The sequence below is a fragment of the Rhinatrema bivittatum genome, chromosome 4, assembly GCF_901001135.1.
Source record: "Rhinatrema bivittatum chromosome 4, aRhiBiv1.1, whole genome shotgun sequence".
NCBI classification, from domain to species: domain Eukaryota; kingdom Metazoa; phylum Chordata; class Amphibia; order Gymnophiona; family Rhinatrematidae; genus Rhinatrema; species Rhinatrema bivittatum.
The window spans coordinates 257,004,453-257,022,957 of NC_042618.1; the positions used below are offsets into that span (position 1 = coordinate 257,004,453).

General features: G+C 43.5%; 1 protein-coding gene across 1 annotated transcript in view; it reads right to left on the bottom strand.

The window, feature by feature from the left end:
- SMC1B (structural maintenance of chromosomes 1B) overlaps window positions 1-18,505 on the bottom strand; it is a 941,781-nt gene that overhangs the window by 207,700 nt on the left and 715,576 nt on the right. The window contains 1 exon segment of the mRNA XM_029600056.1: window positions 2,040-2,196. Coding sequence (XP_029455916.1) covers window positions 2,040-2,196 — 157 coding nt within the window.

Consider the following 18,505-nt stretch of genomic DNA (forward strand, 5'->3'; position numbering starts at 1 on the left):
AACGGTTTACAGAAGGGCACGATAAAGAGATGTGTGCCTATCTCCCAATTTTGGTGTGAATCCAGCTTTGAAAATTCACCTTTTAGTGAGGAAGAATAGAAAAAATATGCAGCCTTTCAAAACATATTACAAAAAAATCCTTGACTAATTTAAAGTGGCATACTCTTAAAGAGATACTTATACAGTATAAGAGATCTTATACAGTATACATCTTGCAAGAACACCTGTCTCAAAAGGAAACTAAAAGATTATAGTCATAAGTAATTTTATTAGATCCCTATTTTAAATGTTAATTTTCCAATATATATTGTGGTTCTGCTGGGAGATATTGTTGCGCTTGGAAGTGGAACCTTGTCCTGGAGCAGTAGAGAACGGCTCCCTGGTAGGGACCAGGAAGCACCTGCCCCCAGGGGGCGGAGCACAGGAGGAGACAGAGGCTTCAATGAGCTTCATCACTGGAAGCCCGAGGTCCCCCCGGGGTGGAGCTCATAGGGACCTGGGCTGCTTGGACTTAGGTGGGCCTCGCAGGGTCTCCCGGAGAGGTAGTAGAGAGGCGTGCCCACGATCAGCAAGGGAGTGTGGTCGGACTTCACGCTGTTGGCCTGGAGAGGAAGGCCCAAACAGCGTAGATGATGAAAAGGCAAGGGACAGAGCCAGAATCAGAAGACGTGGTCAATGGCCGCCGAGGTCAGAATCCGAGGATCAGTCCGAGGAGTAGTCAATGAGGCAGAGGTCAGGTTCCGGAGGTCAGACGAGGGTCACAAGGCAGGCAGAGGTCAGGATGCAGGCAGCGGACAGGAAGGTCAAGGAACAGGCCGAGGTCAGTACCAGAGAGACAGGCCGAGGGTACTACCTGGGAGGACGGACAGACGCAGGAACAAAAGGACACTGGAACAAGACTGTGAACGCGGAGGCAAACTAGTACACTTACAGTGCCGACCCGATTGCCAAGGCAAGGAAGTACAGGCAGGGATTTCCATATATCATTCCATCAATCAGAGCACGCCACGGAGCTAGAACCCGCCCCTGGCCCTATAAGAGGCCAGGTGGTCTGCGCGCATGTAGGGGCGTGGCCAACGCCACTGGAGATGCCGAACTCCAGCGAGAGGCCTGGTGCGCAGTGGAAGGCCCGGCGACTGCCGCCGATGCCTAGAAGAGCTCGCGGCTGCCGCTGGGGAGGCCGACCCGTGACCTGCAGAGGAGCTAGCGAGGTGAGCAGACCCGTGCGGGCCGGGTGCGGACTGGGGGCGTGCAACAGATATGTTCAGATGAATGTTCCATATAAGACTGAATTAATCATCTCACATTATAGGTGATTCCATACAGATGTCGCCTGCTCATTACTGTTTGAGTACAGAATATAAACAAACTTGCCAGTAGTTGTACAAAAGACATTAAAAAATATACAAGTATGTGTGTACACAGATTTTTAAACAAATATCAAAAGTACTGTAGGGGAGAGTTCCTTTTTTAATTACAAAAAGAGGACATAGCAATGGATTCAAATAATATTTTGGCAGTTCTAATGACAGCACAAAATAAAATAAAGATTATTGAGCAGTAACCTCGTATTCATGATGAGCATGACTTACAGTACCTTAATTTTCAGGAAAACACTAATGGCCCAATTAAAACCTTACTGCCACCCAAAAACACTCATTTGCCAGTTCAAGAACCTAAACTACTTTTATACCAGGGAGACTGGAAAGCTAAGAAGGTATGAGTTGAGTCTTAAATGCTTACAATAGAATAATGTCTATTATCATTTGTGTATTATTCATCACATGAAAGGCAGCTGGCAATCAAATATCTGAGATACAATTGATAAAATTAAAGAGGGCAAATAGCATCAAACACACAGAAGCACAGAAAGAAATGCTGAAAAATAAGCTACTTGCAATATTTTATATGGTTCACTTTTTTAGATTAAGAAAATATTTGTGTTTATTGATTTTATGTATGTAGTTTGTAACTATCTAATAAGTGAGTAATAAATATTATACATAAATAAATATGAATTTCAGAAACTTGAGATTTACCATCTATTGATTCTTGAAATTTGTTCCTGACATTTTGCAGTTTCTCCAAAGCTCTTAGATTTGGTGTTGCAGTTTTAAATAAAATGCTCTCTTGAGATGCTATTTGCTGCTGCATGATATTAAGGTGGGCTGCAATCTCTTTATCAGATCTCAGATCCTAAATGTAAGGCAATGAAAACATATTAGAGTATTTTGTATATTTAAACTGAAAAAGTAGCATTTGAACTACTAAAATTCCAAATGTTTTCACAAGTATAAACCAATTGAAAACCTGTATTCTCCAATTGTAGACCTGTAACAAAACTTAGATTTCATGTGAGAAATGTCCAGAGGAGTTCAATACCAACTTTTTGTAGTTATTTATTTATTTATTTATTTTATTAAGGCTTTTATATACCGACTTTCTTGATACAAATCAAATCAATTCGGTTTACAATGAACTAAGCAGAGTATACAATTAACCAATCAACAAGAGATACGGAGCATACAGTTACATTATAACAAGGAAGCCTTAACTTGGAGTAGGAAAATAAAGAAGGGGTGAACGGAGCAATAAATATATAAATAAAATGAAATAAAATATAATAATATATAATAATATAATAGTTAAGTCCACCAAAACAAATATGAATTTTTGATAAACTGCACAAATTTTGGTATGAGGAATATTAAAGCATAGTCAATTTAATACTTTATACACTGTTGTAAGGGTTTCTAGGTAAAACCGCCCATACTGAAAATCTGAGTTTTTCAACAAGTGTCATTAAGAAGTCATCCAAAAATATAAACCAATATTTATAGCAAAATGGTATCGTTGAAAAATGTTCTTGCACTGGAAAAGCTACAAGTTTGTAAGATTCAAGGTCTTTTACTGTGACAGTCCAAGAATCTCATACCTTGTTGGTTGATTATTCCATTTACTGAAGTAATCCAGGAAAAAAGAAAGCAATGTATCACTATTAGAACTTCTGCAGAAATACTTAATTAAAGCAAGTTTATATACTGTAAATGGTGTTCCCCATAGAAAATGGGATGAATTAACCATGACATGTGGGTGACATCATCCTATGGTACCGAATGGACCCTTTTCTTTTAGCTCATAGAGCTTTGGCTCTACTGAGAATGTGCAGGAGTTCCAATGCGGATAACTGCCTCATGAGCCCCTCAGTCGATTTTAGAGATAAGTCTAGCTAGGTCATCAACTCTCCAGGGAGAAAGGCAGGTATTTAGTATTTATAATCCATCCTACTGTCTATGGAGGACACATTTTATGGTAAGCAAACTTGCTTTCTCCATTGACAAGCAGGCTGAATTAGCCATGACATGTGGGGAGTACCAAGCTGAGGGCTGCAGCAGAGCATTTCTGAATAAGCAACCTGGACCCCATCATGAAAAGCAGTTGAACAGGCTATGCAAAACTACTTATCTAAAGTTACTGTCAATCTTTGAAAGATTGTCAAGACAGTATAGGGACATGAAGGTGTGTACTGAGAACCAAGTTGCAGCATTACAAATGTCTTCAATAGGTTCTGCTCTTAGATGATCCACTGATGCAGCCATGGCTCTCACTTGATGAGCCTAGATACAGAGTCTGGATGACGGCTAGGACATAATGTCAATGTGTAATACAGTTTGCTAGCCAATTGTACAATGTTAATTTGGCTACTGCTATACACACTCCATTGGGAACATAAGTGACGAATAGTTGCAAGGCCTGACGATGTGGATGAGTAGAAAGCCACTACTCTTTTACAGTCTAAGGAATGAACATCCTTTTCATTTTCATGTGCATATGGCTGTGGAAAGAATATAGGTAATATGCTGACTTGATTAATATGGAAAGCTAAGACTAACTTTGGTAGAAAGTTTGGGTGGATGCAAGGCAGTACTCTGTATTTATTTATTTTATTTTATTTATTTAAAGGTTTTTATATACCGATAGCCGTTTGCACATCGTATCGGTTTACAGAAAACTAAAACTTTTTGACAGTATATGAATTCTATTATATGCAATTCTTCCATCTGTAGTGGAAGAATTGCATATAATAAGAGTAATGAACTAAAACCTGAAGCTCACTGACTTCTGGCAGATATGACTGCAACAAGGAATAATACTTCACACGTGAGAAACTTGAAAGAAGCAGAGTCCAATGGTTCAAAAGGCGGTTTCATAAGTTGTGCCAGAGTTACATTAAAGTTCCATGAAAAAGGCGTTTCACAACTGGAGGTTTAGTATGCCATAGGTCTTTCATGAACATCGATACTTAAGAATGAATGGAGATTGGCCTACACTCAGACTATGGTAGGCCCCTATGGGACTGAGATGTACTCTCACTGACGAGGTACTGAGACTTGAAGGAGAAAGACAGTTCAAATACTAGAGTAGCTTTCATGGCTCACATGTGAAAGTGTCCAAGGAATATTGATGACACCAGGAGTGTAATGTCTGGCCAGTTGCGGGACAGCCCTGCGATCGACCACACTGATCACAGGACGCTGCTGGCCTGTTCCTATACCATGCTTTTTCTTAGGTAGTGAGGATGCTGCCAGCTGCTGCCCTCCTTCTCTCTGATGCCGTTTCTAGGTGCATGCTGGCCTTTATTGTCCCTGTGGCAGGAAAACTCTTCTTTAGTGCCTCATGATGATGTCACGTGGCTGGGTATTTAAACCCCGGCCGCACTTCCCTCTGTGCCTCTGCAACAGGTCCTCCTGCCTAGCCTGCAGTGAGTGCGCTGCTACTTTTGTGCTTCATTGTCCTGCTTGTTTTTGTGTCCTGTTGTGCTCCCTTGCCAATTTCCTACCTTATCTGGTTTCCCACTGTGATTCCTTGCCTTGCACCTGCCTTGTCCTACACTCTGTTGCCTTGCCCTGCCTTGGTTGTCCTCAGTGTCCATCCATCCTTGTTCTGTCTGTATTGCCTGACTCTTGGTATTGACCTCTGCTATGGACCTGGACCACTTACTTGCCTGCTGCCTGGTATTGACCTTGGCTATATACACTGACTCCTCCATATACACTGCCTGCCTCGACCTTGGTTTGTACTTGGACCCTTCTCCTGCCAGCCCTGACCTCTTCCCATCTCTTCTTGGTCCTCAGTGTCCATCCATCCTTCTTCTGTCTGTCTCGCCTGACTCTTGGTATTGACCTCTGCTATGGACCTGAACCACACTCTTGCCTGACGCCTGGTATTTAACTTGGCTGTGGACACTGACTCCTCCTTACACGCTGCCTACCTTGACCTCAGCTTAAACTAAGAATATAAGATATGCCATACTGGGTCAGATCAAGGGTCCATCAAGTCCAGTATCCTCTCTCCAACAGTGGCCAATCCAAGTCACAAGTACCTGGCAAGTACCCAAAAATTAAATAAATCTTATGCTACTAATGCCGGCAACAATCAGTGGCTATTCCCTATTCATCAATAGCATTTTATGGATTTCTCCTCCAGGAACTTATCCTTTTTTAAATCCAGCTACACTAGCTTCCTTAACCACATCCTCTGGCAACGAATTCCAGAGCTTAATTGTGCCTTGAGTGAAAAATAATTTTCTCTGATTTGTTTTAAATGAGCTACTTGATAAGTTCATGGCATGCCCCCTAGTCCTTGTATTATCTGTTCAAGTCCTTTCATGATTTTATAGACCTCTATCACAAATCTCCTCACAAATCTACATTTTTTTAAAGCGGTGAATAAACATGTGGACAAAGGTGAACCAGTAGATATGGTGTATTTGGATTTTCAGAAGGCACTCGACAGTCCCACATGAGAGGCTTCTAAGAAAACTAAAAAGTCATGGGATAGGAGGTGATGTCCTTTTGTGGATTGTAAGTTGGTTAAAAGACAGGAAACAAAGAGTAGGATTAAATGATCAGTTTTTCACAGTGGAAAAAGGTAAACAGTGGAGTGCCTCAGGGATCTATACTTGGACTGGTGCTTTTTAATATATTTATAAATGACCTGGAAAGGGGTATGAAGAGTGAGGTGATCAAATTTGCGGATGGCACAAAATTAAGCAAAGTAGTTAAATCTCAAGTGGATTGTGATGAATTGCAGGAGGACCTTGCGAGACTGGAAGCTTGGGCTTCCAAATCGCAGTGGAAAAGGGTAAACAGTGGAGTGCCTCAGGGATCTGTACTTGGACCGGTGCTTTTCATTATATATATAAATGATCTGGAAAGGAATACGATGAGTGAGATTATCAAATTTGCAGATGATACAAAATTATTCAGAGTAGTTAAATCACAAGCGTACTGTGATACATTACAGGAGGACCTTGAAAGACTGGAAGATTGGGCATCCAAATGGCAGATGAAATTTAATGTGGACAAGTGCACGGTGCTGCATACAGGGAAAAATAACCCTTGCTTTAGTTACACGATGTTAGGTTCCATATTAGGAGCTACCACCCAGGAAAAAGGCATCATAGTGGATAATACTTTAAAATCGTCGGCTTAGTGTGCTGCAGCAGTCAAAAAAGCAAACAGAATGTTAGGAATTATTAGGAAGGGAATGGTTAATAAACGGAAATGTCATAATGCCTCTATATCGCTCCATGGTGAGACCGCACCTTGAATACTGTGTACAATTCTGGTCACCGCATCTCAAAAAAGATATAGTTGCGATGGAGAAGGTACAGAGAAGGGCAACCAAAATGATAAAGGGGATGGAACAGCTCCCCTATGAGGAAAAGCTGAAGAGGTCAGGGCTGTTCAGCTTGGAGAAGAGACGGCTGAGGGGGGATATGATAGAGGTCTTTAAGATCATGAGAGGTCTTGAACGAGTAAATGTGACTCGGTTATTTACACTTTCGAATAATAGAAGGACTAGGGGGCATTCCATGAAGTTAGCAAGTAGCACATTTAAGACGAATTGGAGAAAATTCTTTTTCACTCAATGCACAATAATGCTTTGGAATTTGTTGCCAGAGGATGTGGTTAGTGCAGTTAGTGTAGCTGGGTTCAAAAAAGGTTTGGATAAGTTCTTGGAGGAGAAGTCCATTAACGGCTATTAATTAAGTTTACTTAGGGGATAGCCACTGCTATTAATTGCATCAGTAGCATGGGATCTTCTTAGTGTTTGGGTAATTGCCTGGTTTGGCCTCTGTTGGAAACAGGATGCTGGGCTCGATGGACCATTGGTCTGACCCAGCAATGTATTTTATGTTCTTATGTTCTAATGAAATTTAACATGGACAAGTGCAAAGTGATGCATATAGGGAAAAAAGGAAAATTAGTTCTTACCTGATAATTTGCATTCCTGTAGTACCACGGATCAGTCCAGACCATGGGTTAAGCCCCCGATCCAGCAGTTGGAGACAGACCAGAATTCTGAGGCTAGCCCATATAAGGACGGAACCCACCCAGGAACCCTCAGTATAACTATTGTCAAAGCAGAAAAAGGTATAAGATCAAGCAAGTACCAGGATAAATAGTAAATTTAATTTAAAACAACCAAATAACATAACAATTGAATGAACTGTGTGACTAAACGCTCTTGTATAACTACCCCTGATCATCGCAAAGATGCTTCCGGTGCCTAACAGTAAATCCCAGAAAAGTGATGCAGGAGTCAAAAATAGAGAAAAAAACCTGTAAGAAGGAAAAAACCAAAAAACAAGAATAACAGGAACGAATTTGAGCGGAAGAATAAGAATGAGCGGGTGTCTGGACTGATCCGTGGTACTACAGGAACGAAAATTATCAGGTAAGAACTCATTTTCCTTTCCCTGTACGTACCCGGATCAGTCCAGACCATGGGATGTCCCAAAGCTTCCCTATAGAGGGTGGGACCCAGACAGTCCCGTTCGAAGCACCTGCCGACCAATGGGTATAGCATCCAGCGCACCTCATGCGCTGGATGCTATACCCATTCCAGACCTGAAATTGATTACTGAAACAGTGGCCCCTGTATTAGCAAATATCATTAATCTATACTTATCAGAAGGGAATTTACCAGATAATTTAAAGGGAGCAGTAATTAAATCTATAAGAAAGAAAAAAATCTGGATTCATCAGTTCTTAGTAACTGCAGACCAGTCTCCAATCTACCACTTCTTGCGAAATTAATAGAAAAAATGATTCAAAAACAATTGTCAGAACACTTAGAAAATAATATTATTTTATTTCCATTGCAACATGGTTTCCATAAACATTATAGCACAAACTTTACTTCTCTCATTGTCAGTTTTTATCTTAAGAGGCTTTGATTATGGACAACATTATCTTCTGATTTTATTAGATTTGCCCATGGCGTTTGATACAGTGAATCATGAAATACTGATAAAAAGATTGAGGGATATTGGCTTACAGGGAAATACAATAGCTTGGTTTAAATCATATTTAAGTAATAGGTTTTATCAAGTTTGCATTAAAAACACATCAGAGAAAACAGATTTGCAAACAGGAGTGCCACAAGGGTCAGCACTTTCTGCTACCCTCTTTAATATTTATTTATTACCGCTGTGTCATCTCCTTTCCGGGTTAGGGATTGTATATTATATGTATGCAGACGACATACAAATAATCTTACAAATTGATGATACTTTAGAGAAAAACAATGAAATTGGCAAATATATGCCTTGATATTATCAAACAACTGCTAAATCAAATGAAAAACAGAATTTCTGCACCTAGAACGGAAAATTACAAATTTAACTGCAATCCCGATAAGTTTACAAAACAATCAAACAACGATTTTAACAGAAAAGGTGCGGAATCTAGGTATAATATTAGACCCGGAATTAAACTTTAAGCAACATATATCACAAAAAGTGAAAGAAGGATACGCGAAACTAATGGTACTCAGAAAATTAAAACCTTTATTAACGTTTTCTAACTTTAGAACAGTACTACAAGCCCTTATATTTACCAGTACTGATTACTGTAATTCTCTGCTATTAGGATTACCATACTCCACGATTAGACCTTTGCAAATAGTTATAAATTCTGCAGCCAGAATCCTCACAGGAAAAAAGAAAAGGGGTCACATTACACCAACGATAGCAGAATTACACTGGTTACCAATTAAACAGAGAATTCATTACAAAGTGTTATGTATCATACACAAATTAATCTATGACAAAAAGGTCGAATGGCTTAATACAGCTCTACGGTTACATACACCCCAAAGAAATCTTCGCTCTGCTAATAAAGCATTACTATCAATTCCTTCGTTAAAGTCAGCACGTTTGACACAAGTCAGAGATCCAGCTTTGTCATTAGCAGGTCCCATTTTATGGAATGGAATACCTTTTGAACTAAGAATTCAGCAAGATTATAAATTATTTAAAGGAATGCTAAAAACATGGCTCTTTAAAAAAGCGTTCTGCAAGAAACAGGAGAAATAAAGAATGGCATCTTCTATTAAACTGAACCATAGCATCTTCTATTAAACTGAACCATACACTACCAACCAATCACTACAACGTTTTACTTCTTGTTAATCTTTTATCTTTCCTCTTACTCTACTCCCAGTTAGAATAACCCCTGTTTTATTGTAACTTATTCTTCTATGCACTTGTTATATTTTGTAATGTATACTCTTATGTTTTAGTTATGCACGTTATAATGTATTGCTCACCCCTTGTTTTATGTAAACCGACATGATACGAACTTCCGTGAATGCCGGTATAGAAAAACACAAATAAATAAATAAAAAATAAATGGCTGTATAGTTATTGAATCATATAGAAATTAGATCACCGTGCAATACCAAGCATTTAAGAATAATTAAGTTATTAATAATTAGACATTTTAAATTTTAGTTCTAATTTTATTATTTTATTATATACATGGATTTATCATTTTATAAATTATTAAGATTTTTAAGCATAGTTAAGATTTGAGATTTTTTAATTGTTCTTAACATTTTTATGTTTTTACTCTGTAACCGGATGTAATATGATAGCACTTTTAACTTTCATATTGTAATTTATTTTGTGCCTTGATGTAAACCGTTGTGATGGTTAAACACTTAACGACGGTCTATAAAAGCTATTAAACTTAAAAAAACTTAAAACTTAAAAAAAAATAGCACATTTAAAATTAAGCAGAGAAAATTCTTTTTCACTCAATGTACAAATAAGCTCTGGAATTAGTTGCTGAAAGATGTGATTAAAGCAGTTAGTGTAGCTGGGTTTAAAAAAGGTTTGGATAAATTCCTGGAGTAAAAGCCCATAAACTGCTATTAATCAATAGGGAATAGCCACTGCTTGTTGCCAGCATTAGTAGCATGGGATCTATTTAATGCCTGGGTACTTACCAGGTACTTTTGACTTTGATTGGCCACTGTTGGAGACAAGATACCGGGTTTGATAGACCCTTGGTTTGACTCAATATGGCATATCTTAGGTTCTTATGACTGGAACAGTCGGGATAATGGAGGATGACAGTAGGCTGAGGCTGGGGCAGTGATGGGAGAAAGATTGAAAAGGCAGAATGGAGGAAAAAAAGAGGCCTAGTGGAAAGGGAATATGGAAGAAGGAACAGAGTAAGAGAGAAGGAGGAATGGTTTGGGTCGGTGGGAGGTACAGAAAGTAAGAAAGAATAGGGTGGGCTTTGTAGGTGGTAGAAGGGAAAAGGGACAGGCTGGGCATGGAGCAAGCCTCGGTGGAGGGAAGGGATGGGGCAGGATGAAAGTGGGAAAATATAGGACAGGATGGATCTGGAACTGAGGTAGGTGGAGAGGAAAAAATAATAGGATAGGGCAGGATATCAGGTGGGGAGAAAAGATGATGGACTGGGTCAGGAGATGGGGAAAAAGCAGGTTGGGGTGGGGAGAAGAGGAGGAGGAGGAGCAGGCAGAGACACAGGAGGCAGGCTGGAGCCAGCCAGGGGTTAGTGGGTTAGAAGGAAGGAAGTTTGGAGAATGCTGGGAAGGTGGGGCTGCGAAGGAGGAATGGATGAGAGAGTGTGTCAAGGAGTTGGTGGGAGGACAGAATGGTTGAAGGGAAGGGGCGAACAAAAGGGTAGGTGAATGAAAGAGGGATGAAGTGAGACAGATGGTAAAGACAGAGCAGAAAGAGTAGTGGAGGGAAGGAATGGACAAAAGGACAGAGCTGCCTGTGAAAAGAGCCAAGATGGGAGGTGGGGGGCAATGGGATGAAACGGGCAGGGAAGGCCAATAGGTGGCAAGGATTAAAGGGGAAATGGAGAAATAACTTACCTGATAATTCTGTTTTCCTTAGTGTAGACAGATGGACCCAGGATCAGTGTGTTTATGCTCCCTTGCCAGCAGATGGAGACAGAGCAAGCAGATGTCACAGTATACATAACCTGCAGTGACCTCAGCCAACCAGTATTCTCTTTAAAAGCAACTGTGGACAGACTAGCAAAAACTTGATTAAAAACAGGTAACCAGAACTGTACTCAACCAACCATAAACACTGAACTCACATAAGATTCTGGCTAACCCAAGCTAGAGACTGGATGAACACTTACCAGTAGTCCCTTGGGACCTAGAACCCCACAGGAGGATTACTGACACCCTCATGCGGCAGCTGAGGGGGGGAAGCTGAGTCCATCTGTCTACACTGAGGAAAACAAAATTATCAGGTAAGTAATTTCTCCATTTCCTAGTGTGTAGACAGATGGACTCAGGACAAGTGGGATGTACCCAAGCTACTCCCAAAACAGGGTGGGAGGCTGTCAGCAGTCCATTCAACATTGCAAGTGCAAAGGCTGCATCCTCCAGGGCCTGCACCTCCAAATAATGAATCCTGGAAAAAATGTGTAAGGAGGATCATGTCACAGCTCGGCAGATATTGATGGGAGACAAACTAATCTCCCCCCATGACACTCCCTGAGTCCTAGTAGAATGAGCCCTAACCTGAGCAGGCAACGGCTTTCCAGATGCCACATGACAAGATACTTAACATCTAAGGATCGCAAAAGGCGAAATATCTCTGCATCCCTGACCTTATTCAAGAATGGCAAGGAGATGGACTGATTCAAATGAGTCTGAGACTACCTTGGGCAAGAAGGATTCAACAGTATGCAATGTCCCCGGAGTCACCTGAAGGAACGGCTCCCGGCAAGACAATGCCTGCAGCTCAGAAATCCAACACGCAGAACATACAGCCACCAGGAACAGCCTTCATAGTCAACAACCCTAAGGAAAGGATATGCAGTGGTTGGAACATAGGACCCGCCAAAAAGTTCAGCACCAAATTAAGACTCCACAATGGAACCAGTAATCTCAAGAGAGGGCTAAGGTGCTTCACTCCCTTCAAAAAACGGGCCACATCAAGATGAAATGACAAGGAAACACCATTCACCATGCCTCAAACAGGCAAGAGCCATATCCTGCACCTTCGAGGAATTAAGGGCCAAGCCTTTATTCAATCCATCCTGCAAAAAATTTAGAATGAGAGGGATCTTAATTGAACGAGGAAAAACATCCCACTCCTCACACCAGGCCTCAAAACTTTCCAAACCCGCACTTAAGCCATGGAAGTGGAGAACTTGCGAGCGCTGAGTAAAGTGGCAATCACCGCAGAAGAATAACCATGTTTTAACAAGCGAGCCCTCTTAAGGGCCAAACTGTAAGACCGAATCGGATCCTCGTGAAGAACCGGTCCTAGCTGAAGCAAATCCATGTGTGGTGGAAGAGGAAGGGGGGCCTCCACCAGGATTTGTCGCAAATCCGCATACCACGGACACCTGGGCCAGTCCGGCACCACCAGGAGTACTGGCCCCCTGTGGCCTTCAATCTTGCGAATTATCCTGCCCAGCAAGGGCCACAGAGGAAAGGCATAAAGCAATCTGTCTTCCGGCCAGACCTGTACAAGAGCTTCTATTCCCAGGGACCACAGATCTCTCCTGCAACTAGAAACGACGAACGTTCGCAATTTGAGAAGTCGCCAGCAGGTCTAGGAACGGAAGGTCCCCAGTGATTCACAATCAGCTGAAACGCATTGGCTGACAACACTCACTCTCTTGGGTCCAGACTCCCTGATGAGGAAGTCCGCTCTTATGTTGTCTTTTCCTACAATTTGAGGCTGAGATCATCTGCAGATGACCTTCAGCAAAATCCATCAGCTGGTCTATTTCCTGTGACACTTGCTGGCTGTTAGCTCCTCCCTGGTGATTGATATAGGCCACCGTTGTCGCGTTGTCAGACATCACGTGAGCCGCTTGATTCCTCAGCCTGTGGGTGAACTGCGAGCATGCCAGCCATACCACCCGGGCCTCCAGGCAATTGATGTTCTAGCAAGACTCTTCAGCATTCCAGTGTCCTTGGGCCGTTAACTCCAGACAGTGAGCCCTCCCAATCGTGGAGACTTGCATCTGTCATGAGTAACAATCAGGTTGGAGAGGACAAGGGAACTCCCTTTCTCAGATGATCCTCCTGCAACTACCACTGGAGGCGGGAGCAGATTTTCATCGGCAAGTGGAGCTGAACTGCATAATCCTGAGTCTGTGGGTTCCAACTATATAGTAGAGAGCACTGAAGAGGCATATGTGCCCTTGCCCACGGCACCACTTCCAGGATAGCTTCCATCAAACAGAGTACCTGTAGGTAGGACCTCACCGTTGAGGGTATGGTGTTCAACTGTCGCACTTGAGACATAAATCTCTGGATCCGAAGTTCCAGTAGGTAATCTCTGTCCTGTCCTGTGTTGAACCAGCCCCCAGATACTCTAATGACTGGGATGGTTGAAGATGGCTCTTGGTCAGGTTCACCACCCAACTGAGCTCCTGCAATAAGGAGATCACCTTGTGTCACCAGATGGCTCTCTTCCTGAGACTTGGCTCGAATCATCCAGTTATCCAAATACAGATGCACCATGATAATCTGGGAAAATGTTCTGGAAGCAGTGGCGAGACCAAAAGCCAGTGCCCGAAACTGATAATGGCGCCCCAACACTGCAAAGCATAGGAAGTATTGGTATTCTAATCGGATGGGAATATGAAGGTAAGCTTCTGACAGGTCCAACGAAGTCAGAAATTCCCCCGACTGTACCACCATTATTACAGAGCATAAGGTTTCCATTCGAAAATGAGTCACCTTCAAGTAACAGTTGACCCTCTTGAGATCCCATCTCTTGAGATTCAAGATGGGACAAAAGGAGCCCTCCTCCTTGGGTACAACAAAAGAAATGGAATATCACCCTATACTTTCTTGAGACGTAGGCACTGGAACCACAGCCCTCAGTCTGAGGAGCGTTTGAAGCGTGAACTTCACTGCCTGCTTCTTCTGTGGGGAGTGGCAAGGGGACATCATGAACGCATCCCAAGGACTACTGCAAAATTCCAGTGCATACACTTCGCAAATCACTTCCAGGACCCACTGGTCCGACATGATCTCGACCCACCTCCAATAAAAGAGGGAGAGATGTCTCCCTATTTCCTGTTCTGGAAGGTGGTTCGGCAAACCTTCATTGGGAAGGTCAGGAAGGTCTACCACCTGAGCCTGCTCCTCCTCTTGGGATGCCATGCATGAAAGAACTGAGATCTTCTGAAAGACCAAGTCTAATAAAGGTCATCCCTCTGTAGGAACGAATACACCTGGAACCCCGGAAAAGATCCCTCATATCAAAGGGGCGCTGTAACTGTTTCTTATCCTCCGGCAACTGAGGCACCGGAGACTCGCCCCACTTACTGGCCAGTTTCTCTAACTCACTCCCAAACAAGAGCGAGTCTTTAAAGTGCATCTTGGTAAGACTGGCTTTGGAAGCTGTGTCAGCTAACCAATTTTGCAACCAGAGTTGACGCTTGGCCGCTATCACCAAAGCCACTCCTCCGGCCGATGTCTGGAGCGAATCACAACCTGCATCTGCTAAAAAGGTGGCGGCAGGCTCCATAACAGCTCTGGAATTCCCTCCAGACTCATCAACCTCCTGAGAGAGAAGCAGATAAGATCTCGCCACTAGGGAGCAAGAGGAGGCAATCTGTAAATTCATTGCCACTGCCTCAAAGGCTTACTTAAGAATAGCCTCAATCCTTCTATCATGTTCATCCTTCAAAGCTGCTCCTCCCTCTACGGGGATAGTCGTCCGCTTTGACATGGCACATACCAGAACATCCACTTTGGGAAAACACAAACGCTCTCCCACAGCCGGATCCAGGGGGTATAGGCCTTCCAATGTCCGACCCCCTTTAAAATTTGCCTCTGGAGTATCCTATTCCAGATCAATCAATTCCTGGATGGCATCCATCAGCGAGAAAAAACAAGAGGAAACCAAAATGGGATTCGTCTTCGGTTCAGACATATCATCTGAACCTGGAACACCCAGCTATTTGAAGGTCTGGGAAATCAGGGCTGGCAGTTAATCTATATGAAAGAACCGCAACATGGTTCAATACGGTTCCAGCCCTGGAGGAATTGCTCCAACTTCCAGGGAATCTGGATCAACCTCATAATCAGTGCCATCCGGATTCCTGTCGGAAACACTCACAAGGAGCTGGGGCGAGCTCCAGCGCTTAAGTATAGGACTGGAAGAGGGAGGAGCCGCCGGCTGATGGTCCGACTGGACAGAAATGGGGGAAGTAGAGGACTGCGCCTGAAGAAAGGCTTGTAAGCCTTAAAGAAAATTTCCACCCAAGAAAATGCAGCCAGGTCCAGACCAAGCCCAGAAGGAACTGGAGATGGTCTCACAGAACTGCCCTCACCAGTGGAGGAGCCAGTCAAGGGAGAACCAAGATCTGGCGTCTCCCCAGTCAAGGCTGTGACCAACCCATCATCAGAATGGGAAGAGCCAGGCTTAGCAAAATCTGAGGAGCACAACTCTCCCTGAGCGTCTTGAGCAGCACTGACACAGGTTACAAGCCAGGTCAGGCTGAGAAGCCCTAATATGACAGGCAACACAAATAGAAAGATGCTTAGTCTTTTTGCTTACCAGCACCATTGCTGCGGTAAATGCATATTGGAACGGCTTGTGCTCAAAAATGAAATATGCCCAAAATATAAGTGCCTAGAAGAAAGCGCGGCAAGGCGCATGCACAATCTGTGCACCAAGTTAAATGCATAACCGTGCCCAAAAACCGAGGGCACAACGCATGCGCTGGGCTGACACACTGCGCACACAGACGGCATATAGAGGGCAGTAGAACTCGCACAAGAGCTTGCGAAAACGGTTGCCGCGGCGTGCAAGAAAAAAGGCTAAGTGCAGGCCCTAGCCCACCAGGGGCTGCTCAACCCACCAGGCTGCCAAGTTCCCCAACCCCAACGGGAGAGGGAACGAACGTCGGCACGGCACACCGAGAACAGAGAAATTCCTGAAACCCCTCTGTCTCTGATTCAGGTAAAACTTCTCAGCCCATTGCTCTGTAAAGCCACTCTGCTTCTCTCTCCCAACCCTCCCAATATCCCCCCTGTAGAATTGTTAGGAAGTTGTTGAGGTCAATCTCTGGACTGATAGTGGAAGTATTCACTAACCACAGGGATTAAGTCGGTCAGCATGCTCACAGACCCCCACCTCTCAATGAAGCTTGTTGTTAACTGAATGTCTTTGCTCCTACCAACATGAAGTTAGGGATGAACTCTAACCGCCTGCCTGCAATTTGGTGGATGGTAGAAGAAAGGGCATCAGTAGCGATTCAGGAGGAGAGGATGGGAAGAGAATTCATGATTCAGGGCAAAGGAGCAGGCTAGACAACGTAATATATCCACAGCTTCTGCTTTCCTGTAGTTTCTGTGGAGACTGGACAAATCTGCAGCAATGGCCGGATTTTGTGGTACTTGCCATATCATCATGAAAAATCAAATGCTGCAAGCATACTATATTGTGACACTTATCTTTACTTAACTCTGGAATTCTGATAATCTGCTTTGTTCAGATTAGTGTCTTGTAGTAGAACAATGTCCATTTTTATCTATTGTGATGAAGCAGAGTGTGAAGGAGCACATAGGAGAAAAATCCCAAAACACCTTAGAGGACCAGATCCAGAGGTCTGGCTTGGTCCACTTTAAGCCTAAAATAAGCAGGGAATCCTGGTCTGGGTGAAGGTGCCTGGGGAAGTGTATATCTAGCCAGGCCCAGGAGAGAACAGGAGGCCCAGAAGAGAGAAGGAAGCCTACAAAAAAAGAATATTTACTTAACTATAAGTTGAACTACTATATTTGTGTTATTGAACTGCGAAGAATAGTAGAGCTGCTTTTGTTTTCTTGTTACTAATAAAGAAGTTTATACAAGATGAGTAGAAGGGGATCGGAAGGCTCATCTGCATACTGTTCTCAGCATCTCCCGGGAGAGGACTCCAGAGGTCACAGTTAGCGATCCAGTCTTTGAACTCCACAGCCCCAGCTTCCGGAGGCCCCGCACCCTTTGCAGTAGAAGAGGACCAGAAGCATGCGCCATTAGGTGCGCGAATCTCAAACCTCTCAATTCTTTGAGTGAAGGTCAACTTAACAGTGGCTGAAGAGGGTTGGTAAGTATACCTTTAGAAAATCTTAAGACAAAAAAAAAAGTTTGGAGAGAGATGAAATGGTGAGATTACTTACCTGATAATCTCGTTTTCCTTAGTGTAGGCAGATGGACTCATTACAAATGGGTATAGTGTGCTCGTGCTAGCAGTTGGAGACGGATCTGACGTCAGCACGTGGTACGTATACCCCTGCAGGAAGTGTAGACGCTCAGTAATCTTCCTTGCAAAAGCTGTATGGATATATGTGTGACTGACCGATGGATTAACTGAACATGATTAACCTGATCAATTGATAGTAGCTGGAGACCGCCAGTGTTCTCAACCGGAAGGCGTCGACACCCGGCAGGGTGGATGCCCTATGTAAGAAAACATGGCTTACCTCGAGACGGTGAATCCCCATATGTATATCGGCAGCCGGGCGGGATGCTGAGTCTATCTGCCTACACTAAGGAAAACGAGATTATCAAGTAAGTAATCTCACCATTTCCTAGCGTGTAGCAGATGGACTCAGTACAAATGGGATGTACAAAAGCTACTCTCGGACTGGCTGGGAGGCTGCCCGAGGTACGTTTAGGATTGCCCTTGCAAATGCTAAGTCCTCCCTGGCCTGGACGTCCGGACGGTAGAATCTGTAGAAGGTATGGATGGAGGACCTCTTTGCCGCTTTACAGATTTCTGCAGGCGACAGCATCCTAGCTTCTGCCCAGAAAGCCGCTTGTGCTCTGGTAGAGTGAGCCTTGACTCGTAGAGGTGGTGGCTTTCCCGCTTCTACGTAGGCCTCCTTAATAACTTCTTTCATCCAGCGAGCAATAGTTGCTCGTGAGGCCGCTTCTCCTTGCCTTCTCCCTGTGAAGTACGAACAGGTGGTCCGTCTTTCGTACTATTTCCGACATCTCCAGGTATCTGGACAGCAGCCTGCCGATGTCGAGATGACGCAGTACTCGATCTGCTTCCGATTTCTTCAACCCGTCCATGGTTGGCAAGGATATAGTTTGGTTGAGGTGGAAGTGTGAGACTACCTTGGGTAAGAAGGAAGGAACCGTGCGAAGATGGATAGCCCCTGGGGTGATCCTGAGAAACGGATCGCGGCAGGACAGCGC